The sequence below is a fragment of the Eurypyga helias genome, unplaced genomic scaffold (genome assembly GCF_000690775.1).
Source record: "Eurypyga helias isolate BGI_N326 unplaced genomic scaffold, ASM69077v1 scaffold15810, whole genome shotgun sequence".
NCBI classification, from domain to species: domain Eukaryota; kingdom Metazoa; phylum Chordata; class Aves; order Eurypygiformes; family Eurypygidae; genus Eurypyga; species Eurypyga helias.
The window spans coordinates 76,059-85,547 of NW_010225197.1; the positions used below are offsets into that span (position 1 = coordinate 76,059).

A 9,489-nucleotide genomic window follows, 5' to 3' on the forward strand; every position below is an offset into this window, starting at 1 on the left:
GAGGAGGATGTGATCCCGAAACGGTTTACTGTGTAAAAAGGAAAATACAACACCACACAGATACCCTAGATGGAATCAGGGGTTTGAGGGCAGCCTTCTGCTTCAGTGTCAGTACACACAGACAGATAGGCATACATTTTGTTCTTCCTCATCCTGTTATTCCACCCGTGTATCTTGTCATCAGCTCACTCCTGCAGGTTGACCTCAGGCTGGGAACACTATTACTCACACCCACTACCCACCCACTGTGTGTGCACATGATGGGAAGGTACACTGTGACCTGATACGGTACCAGAGGAGAAGGTGTCAGGCCTGGGGAAAATTAAGAAAATCAAGGTTGCACTGTGCAGCTGCTTTTATCTGAATAAGCACTCTCAGCTCTCCTAAATACAGGTAATACAAATCTCCCTTAGACGGCTCTATTAGATTGGCAACTCAGAACAAGAGACCCTGGGTCGGTATTTCACTGAGGACAAAAGAAAAGCAGATTTCTTCTGGACTGCTTCTGGGAGAGATTAGAATGGAAGAAAACCTGGTGACCTTATCCCATGCAGAAATAGTGGCTTGTGATTCAACACCTCTTCTCCAATTAATATTTCTGTAGTGACTAAGGATCATACTGGCCATGAGAAATGGCTCACTTACCTGTTCTGTTTCACAGACACATTTATTTGCTGCTCCTTCCCAAGTACTCTCCAAGAAACAGCACTGGACTAAGGAGGAGGACAACACTGAAAGAATTTGCACAGAATATTACAGGGCCATCAGTTTTATACAAGCTCACATAGAGCAATTGCCTTCAGGGATGCAACTGGGATGCATCAAAATCAGAGCACAGCCCCAAGGAGAATTATTTGTACACCAGAAGTCTGCCTCCTGTCTAGTACTGCAGAACTGAGTAAGCCCACCTGAGTGTAATCATTTGCAGGACTGGACCCAAAAGGAGGACGCATAACGACATACTGGCCTGAAGGAGACGGGCCTGTTACCTGTTTGTCCCCTTCATCTGTTCTTTTGTAGGAATTTTTTTCCAATGTTGCATGTGGAACCTGAAATTTAACTCCGTGGAGTTCTGCTGGAGTCCCATAACGTACTTCACTGTCATTTTTCAGCGCCATAAACCGTGGCAGAGGCAGCTCTTCATTAAAAGAGAGAAAAATTCAATTGAGACTACAGAAGATTACAAGTACTTGAAGCAGTATCATCTTGTAAAACTGATGAAAAGTTTATCTATAAAAAAGAGTACTATTTATATTTTGTAACATTTATAAGTGTGGAACTCCTGTGATTATTTTATGTCTTAATAAAAACGTGAAAGTTACACAAAGCTACATTCACTAGCTTAATATATAATCTCTCCATGCAAAGAGAAAGAAATAAGCATTGTGCACGCTATTAAAGTAAGAGGCAAACTCATTTCCTGCCTTCAAAACGGTGTCTGTACTGAAAAGAACAGTTTCCCACAGAAACTGCGGGACTGATGAATTAATCAGTCAGGATCACAGTATCCGCAACACTGCCATCATGAAAGGAACAAATTAAAAATGGTAGGGTTCAGAGACCACGCCAGGGCCCGGCGAGACGACCGTGTCAAAAGGTCCCATGTCACATCTGCTCTGCAGAGCAGAAGAGTGATACTCCGTCGCTCTTTAGGGTGAGGCACGATTATTTCGAAGAAACACCATTTATTTTTGTGCACAGTCACCATGAATGATCAATACATGTAAAATTAAAAGAACTTTGAAAACTGAGCGAAGTCATACATCACCTCTGTAATCATTTACACCTACAGCTACTACCAGAAAGAAAGGGAGACAAGTGGAGTTTGTTGCATGGGCACCCCACTGTAAAGGCACTATTACGTTTTCTCTTGAAATGTAATTAGTACTGGAAGCATCTCAGTAACAGTAAGTAAGCAGACTATCAATACAAGGAGTGCAAGTACCCTTCTTTACTCAAATTTGTGGATTATTTGCAGATGCTGGACTTGTAAAACATACACAGTAAATCTCAGTTCAGGTTTCTATCTAGTTTGTTGGTTTTTTGGGCATAGTTTTTTTCCAAAATAATAACCTTAAAAAGGAGCACAATGCAAGAGAGAGCACACAAGCTGTCAGTAAGGAAAACAGACAGACAAATCCAGGCTGTCCCGCTCCACCCGCAGTTTAAACTCCCCTGCCAGCCAGGCACCACACCAAACCATGCCGGCTGCATCTGATGCCCTTCACTTGGTCGGGAGCTCAGCTCACACAGGTCTGCATGTGCTGCTCACCAGCCCAGCTTCCACCCACCTGGGATGGGGCATACCTGGGAACCCCCTCCCTATGCCTTGCAACACAGGTGAATTTTTCATTTTGTTGCCCTTAGCAGGGACAGCAGCGTAGAAACGGCACCAGGAGCACAGACCTGACTGCGAAAGTATGGGTAGGTCCCTGGGGTACGGGAGCTAATGGTTCAAACCTCTTTAGGCTCAAGCCCAGGTCAAAAGCGACGTGTTTTGAAGCCTGAGCCCTGCGGAGGCAGAGCATGCATCACCAAGGCAAGAACACAGAGTTCCTTGCATTTAGTCGCTGTCAAGGTTTCACAGCTAAAGGGACCTGCTTTCTCTCTTCATCGCTAGAGTGTGATAAGCCCCTTTTAAGAAGCATTTTTCTTCATCAGAAATGGTACACTGAATGTTACTGTCAATTCACAGGGAAGAACAAAGCTCTTAGGTTACATCTAATACGCATTTTCATACCTACAGATAGGAAGCATTATGATTTTGTCACCGTTACCCATTTATTTCTGCAGGATTTATCGCTGAAACAGATGAGCGTTGTAACCTGCCCTTCACAGGGACATCCCTGACCTGCCCACAGCCCCTGCACCATCCTTCTACCCAAAGCAGCTATCCAAAGCTCCCACTCTGGACAGCTGTCAACATCAGAGCGGCTGAAGGCAAGAAATGCATCCACAGCACCGATCAGCTGTCACTCATGCCAGTCCTTTGATAATGCCTTTTGCAGAAGGGGATGTCACTTCAGCTTTGCCATACATGTAATTCACTGCCATTTTCTACCAGTCACTTAGAGAACGTAACGTTACCTTTTACTCTTTCTCTGCTCCTCAAAATAAAATTGTTTCCCAGACACGTTAGAATAAAGTTTACCACCGCAGAGAGCTGACAGGCCCTGAAGAAAGTGAAAAACAAGTGCATAGCGCTGCAAGCAAAATTTGCTACTTACCATTCTTAATGCTCTCAATCCGTACTGGGAACCCTGACTGCGCTGCAGCAATTAACTTCAAAGCAATATAAAATTGAGCAGGACCAAAGTAACCCACGCGCTTGGCTCCACAAACTTCTGTAATCTAAGAGAGAAGAGAGACGTTGTTGGCTAAATGCATTTCACTCTTCCAGGGACCATAAACACCTCTACATCAACAAATAAAAAGTTCTTTAAAAAACATGAAACGCTTCTTGTGTTTAAGGTTTTCTATTAAATGTCTTCGTTTCAACTCAGGACAATCCTATCTGATCACATTTCCCACACCGGAAACAGGCTGTTAAGCTTTTCAGAAGCACTGCTGGATAACACGGGTGTTCTGAAACAACTTGTGGGTTTTCATACTACGTAGGATTCTAATCACAGGTGAAATGATAACTTGTTAAGTACACTGCCCAGTAAAATATTTCCACTGCAGAAGCTATGGCATTCTCAGAAAACTGTACTTAATATTAGCCCTTACAACAGCAGCTCAGACAATTACTGTAACTGGAATATAAAGGCAACACAAGGAATACCCCATCCCACTGCAAGAGCAGAACACTTTGTGGAAAATTAACATGGTCTCAGCACTGAAGATTAAATTCTGTATGTACTTCACTGTTTGCTTCACTCAGCCACCTCTATGAAGCCAACAGGTCCACGTTCACACGCTCAGACAACAGCTAAGCGAACGGCCATCAGCAGGATTTAAGCGCAGGCACTGTGCTGCAGCTCCCAGATGTTCCCAAACAAAGCTCAGCTGGGCATGGAGGTTCGAACAAAGCCCCATTCCCCCAGATGTAAAGGGAAGCCCCAGATAATTTTCCTGAAAATACACCTAGATTAGAGAAGTCTCCTGGCTGGCTCTCCAGGAAAGCCCGTCCGGAGATCGCTCCAACAGTATGACAGAAACTATTCCCACGTCATGTGTATAAACACATCGCACAAATGAACAGTCCACTTTTTCTAACTTGTTTTTATATGTATATACACACATACAGAGTCAGTGGCAAAACGTCAGGTGAAACAATTACTGAAAAAGAAAATCTTTTGGAGTGGCAATTCTAACTAGTCAAAGAGAATTATCTTCAAGCAAACTCCTTCTCTGGATGTGGCTTCTGCTTTGGCTGTAGGAGCTCTGGCTCCCCCCTCTTCCTGTGAGTTTCTGAGATCTATGGTTTAGTTCCTTCATCACAAGATGTATCAAAAACCCTTTTTTTTTCTCCAACTGCTTGATGAAAAGGGAGATTGAGTCTGTACAAGGACAGCTTCAGTTAACCAGCAGCATTTGCCATTCCCTTTCCTCTACACATATTTTTTCTAAAGTCACTCTGGCCTTTTTTTTTTATCCCACCCCCCGCTGTTGCTGGCCTTCATTTATTTTCCAATGGAGATGCAGGACACTTGGCATGTGCCCGAGACGGATGGTGCCGAAGCATGATTAAAACCTAGAACGTGCCAGGGAGGGAGGACCAGGTGGAGGGGAACTCCTCGGAGGAGAGCTACACCCCATCCAGGGTTTGGGAAGGAGCCACGCACAGCGTAGCCAACTCAGAGGACGGCACTGTGCGGACCCCAGTGTTGCACAGGGCTCCCGACTGCCACAGGGAGCAGTACTGTCCACTGTGGAGTCCTGCTGGGTGCCGTGGCAGAGGCTGACACCACAGGGAGAGGGATGCCCACTGTCTGGGGAGCAGTGCCTGCCTGCTGCATGGGCATGCTGCCGGGATGGCTGATCACAGTGCTGTTCGGGAAGGGCTGGGCACAGCATCTGTACCATTTCTGAACTCCAAAGTAGGTGCTGGCATCCTTCCAGTTCACTGAGTGAACTGCTCCCCATTCACTCAGTCCTGTTGCCCACAGCCCCCATTCCTACCGCTTCCCCACCGGCAGCCCCAGCTGAGCACAGCCAACAGGATCTGACCCAGATGCAGAGCGAGCGCTGACGCAGCTGGCTCCCCACAGCTACAACCGCACACAGGCACGCCAGACCCCAACAGCTCTGGGGACAATGCTGCAGGTACATGGGAAGTCACTGTCCGTGAGTTTCCTGCGTGTCCCAGGTGCAACAACCTGGGGAGAAACAGATGGAGAAGGGGCACAACCGAGCTGCAATTCAGCCTGGGTACACAGCCCTGGTTTGCTATGGGAGAGGTCTGTTAAACAAAGGCCAGCGCTGAATGAGGCAGTTGCAAAAGCTGGGCCCCTGCTCCCATGGTGGGGTGCAGGTGCTCACCTCCTGCATGACCCAGGGATGGGTACCCCTACTGTGGCACAGAAATGGCAAGCAAAATCCCTGGGTGCACGATGGGGGGGTACCCTAGAGGGATTTTTCTCCTCCTGGGTTCCTTTCCTGCCATGGTATCCTATCCTTGCTGGCACTGAGCAATGGCATCACTGTGACCTGCGTTTCCTCTGGCTGGCTGCTGGAAAGAGGGAACACCAAGCAACTGGGACTTGCATACCGAGATCTGTGATGCTATCATCTTCCTGAAAAGACAGACTTAGTTTTCCATATCTTTCTGTATACTTCGAAACATGGAAGTTGGTGAATGCCATAAATGTACTGCTTACTCCTGATATGGAAACATGAACATTTTGTTCTGATCAAGGAGACAAAGTTTTTATACATCATCTCTCAAAAACACCATCCTGCTTCTCAAATACACTTAGAGCCAACCAACCTGAAGCTGCCCCTCTGCAAGTTTGCTCTTTGGCAGTAGCAACAAACGTATTCTGTAGGCACAAGCTCCTCTGTGTTATTTGTGCAACTAATTCCTCATCTCTGTTAACGGCTCAGAGCAGAAGATGCAAGCTGACAGGAGAGCAGCCAAATTTATTACACAATTAATTGGGGAGTATTCATATAGATTAATTGCTGGTACTGGCACTTCCGCCTACCAGGTTCCTCCTGCAGTTAAAGGAGAGGGACTTGTGTTCCTTCCAGAACACATTTCATACTACCTACATCAGGACCCTACTTAGAGCTGCTAATGGGAGCAGACCCTCTCTCCAGCAACTGCAGAGGTAGGTAGCAGATTAGCCTTTATCCAAAATTAATTCCTCAGAACATACTGCCTGCTCAGATTTCCACAGCAGCTTAATCTGAATACTGCATTATTTTTGTGTTTCCCAGTTTTACCTTTTGCAGGGTCAGCACATACAGCCTCCTGATGGGCAGATTACATTTAGTGACATGCAATACTGAAATTAAGGTAGTTTGTGCGATAAACGATTAAGAGTCTCCAAGATCCACCGGAATTAAAAGCACTCTACAGGAATGTGATACAGTATTTTTTCAAGCTGAAACTAGACTCTGGCTGTAAGAAAACAGAGAGCACTTTGGAACTCAGATATATGAAAACATCCCCTGAAATACAGGAGACACATCAGTTCTGCTTTCATTCAACTGATGTTTAAAAACAAATTCTTTCTATTCTTTCCTGTTGTCAGTTTGGGTTGCATACTTTCCAGCAAGCTAGCTAGGAAAGAACTGGTATTTTCTGTTTGTGCACTACTAAACAGACATACATGTAAATCAAAACAACCCACATACCTTGATACTTCAAGGGATTTTAAATTTTAATACATAACTAGTAACAGTCAATTTTCATTGCTCTTTTTTTTTTTAATTCTTCGGCAGACAACTGTAAACCTCAAGTGATAGCTGAATACTGAAGAAAAATTTAATGAAGAACACAGTGGAAATAATTTTTCATGGTGGCAAGCTACAGATGTTGCTTGCCAAATCTAACCTCAGGATGACACACACGGTTTGTCAAAAATTGATTGATTCAACCTAACTGCTCACATGAAAATTTCACAGGTCATTTGCCAATTATGGGAAGAAGTTCATTTCACATAGCATGTGAAAACAGCATTTCTTGGAGAAGGATGGAAAGCCGTAGTGTCTAGTCTCATGTTTGTTCTCAGTCAGTCCTGGAGCAGCCCCACTCAGTTCAATGGGGTTTCAGCAAGTAGCCTTGAAACAGATTCTGTACACGAATTGCACCACCTTCCCTACCAAGCAGCCACAAGAAGGAGAGAAAGAGCAACATCTAAACATCTGCACACACTTCTGACCATCCAGAAGTTTTTCTATGCTTGTAAAAATCGCCTTTTATTTTTTTTTTAATTTCCACTCATCAACATTAAAATTTAAAGTGTAGCTACGAGCTGTTTGGAAGAGTGGCTGTTTTAAATTACCATTCTCCATGTGAACTTCTAATAGGAAAGCTTTACATCTTGAGATGCTGGAACACAAAGCAGATTTTTGTATTTATTATCCACTCCCTGCTCTGCTCTATTGGCTGACAGCAAGTGTTATTTTTGTAATTGCTCCTTGAAGACATCCCACATGAAGCAGCTTTTCCCAGCACAGTCTGACATTGTTCCAGCCCTCCCCTGTTCTCTCCAAACAAGTTTCCACTGCAGTCTCCAAGAGCACTGACCTCTCAAACACCCTGGGCAGGTCTAATTTAGATTGCAAGAGCTGAACTTCAGGAACTGAACATGAGCCTAGAGCTGAAGTTTGTTTTCCGTAAGTAGAAAAAGAGGTAAAACCAGAAACACTCCATAATCCTATGGACAGACTGAGATGACCATCCTGCAGCCTCAAGGGAAAGGTTTTTCAGCTGTAAGGCAGAGGTAGATCTGGGATTTCTGCTTTTTGATTTAGCCATTAACGCCCCTACGGCATCCCCTGCATCTAACTGCCACACAGTTTTCACCTGTTCTGCCCCCGTTGCTACCTGCCACGTAGATGGTCACTGCCTGTCAGTGCCAAGTCACTCAAACCCAGCCCAAAGGCATTCAAATCTCAGCATGTTGAGAGACTCTGAGGAACGCATCTAATCTGAACGCATATTCGACTCATTCGGAAAGAAAAAGAAAACGAGCATCATTGGCTCCCACGTTAAAGGAAATTTCCTCGCTGCAGCTTCCGTTCCAGCCCAACCCCAGCAAGCACAGTATTTTTACTTGTCCTTGCTCATGCTATTAACAAGGCAGAAAGATTTTACTAGTTCATCATGTGCCTTCGTTGCAGGGAACATACTGCCGAGCTGCTGGCGCCAGCCGATGCACGCCGGGCCCAGCGCTCTCCAGGCAATGACCAGCCACCACGCTGCCGCTCAGACCTCAACAGTGGAGCAAGCCCCGGCTTCCTTCTGGATCAAGCACCCACGTGCAACTGTTTGAAAGACAAACATTTGCAGCAGTGGCTTATCAACAGATTATCTCAAAATTGTGCCATGAATCTGACCCACTTTACCCTCCTTTTTTTTTTTTAATTTCTGTTTACAGAGTCTTTGATCTGCTTGTTACAGATGTGTTTTGCTACGTTCCTAAACAGCTATTTCTTTCTGAACGGATCATTGTTCAGAGATCTGTAACACCACCTGGAGCTCGGGGCTATGTATCTCTCTCCATTATTTAAAGTGAAATAAGAAACACTACATCCCAGATCCAGGAGGATGATTGCCTGGGAAGGCAACAGGACGAGGAACATGTTGGAACGGTTACGTACCCAGCTGTACAAAGGAAGAGGCTCTGCTATGGATCAGGTTCTTCAGCTCTGCTCCTACGTATCAGTGGTATTTCTGTAACTATTTGTTTTACTCTGTTGTCTTGTCTTTCAGAATGAGACGTTTGCTCTATTTCACTTTTTCTAAACATCACCTGTTCTGAGCAAGCATGGTTCCAACACCCAGAACAAAAGGAATTAAAAATGGCTAGTTTATGGCACAAGCGACAACACATACTTAGTGTATTTTAAAGACCTAACTACAAAACGTTCCCACTGTTTAAGCTCTGCGTGATCATCGCTTTACAGTAAACACCACCATAACGTGAAGCTGCAAGGCAAGCTGCTGACAAACTGCTCAAGCTTAAGCTTAAACTCAAGCATGTGAACCACGCAGTGCTTCTCTTCAAGGAGGACAACGGCAATGCCAGCATACTGCAAGGTACAAAAAACCATATTGATCTGAATTGCGCAACTCCCAGGACATATGAGTCAGCATTATTCATCAGAAGTTTTCAATTATTAAGAAGTCTTGGCTAGAAAAACTCTGCCAAGGAATAAAGGCTGCTGACGTATGCTAGTATCTCTAAGTTTTGAAGTAAGTGCACCTGAAAGAAATCCCATCTCCTGTGCTCAACCTTTTGTCTTCAATATACAAAGGCTAATGAATCTTTTATCTGCATGTGACACAGAACTGATCATGGAATCAGAGTGGTT

At 44.8% G+C, this 9,489-nt stretch overlaps 1 protein-coding gene across 1 annotated transcript in view; it reads right to left on the reverse strand.

Moving 5' to 3' along the window:
- Positions 1-3,351, reverse strand: part of REPS2 (RALBP1 associated Eps domain containing 2) — a gene marked incomplete at its 5' end in the record, with an annotated part of 59,514 nt that extends 56,163 nt beyond the window's left edge. Inside the window, 2 exons of the mRNA XM_010148599.1 lie at positions 990-1,138; positions 3,228-3,351. Of these exons, the coding sequence (XP_010146901.1) occupies positions 990-1,138; positions 3,228-3,351 (273 nt within the window). The remainder of the gene's footprint in view (positions 1-989; positions 1,139-3,227) is intronic.
- Between the last annotated feature and the right edge of the window lie 6,138 nt (positions 3,352-9,489).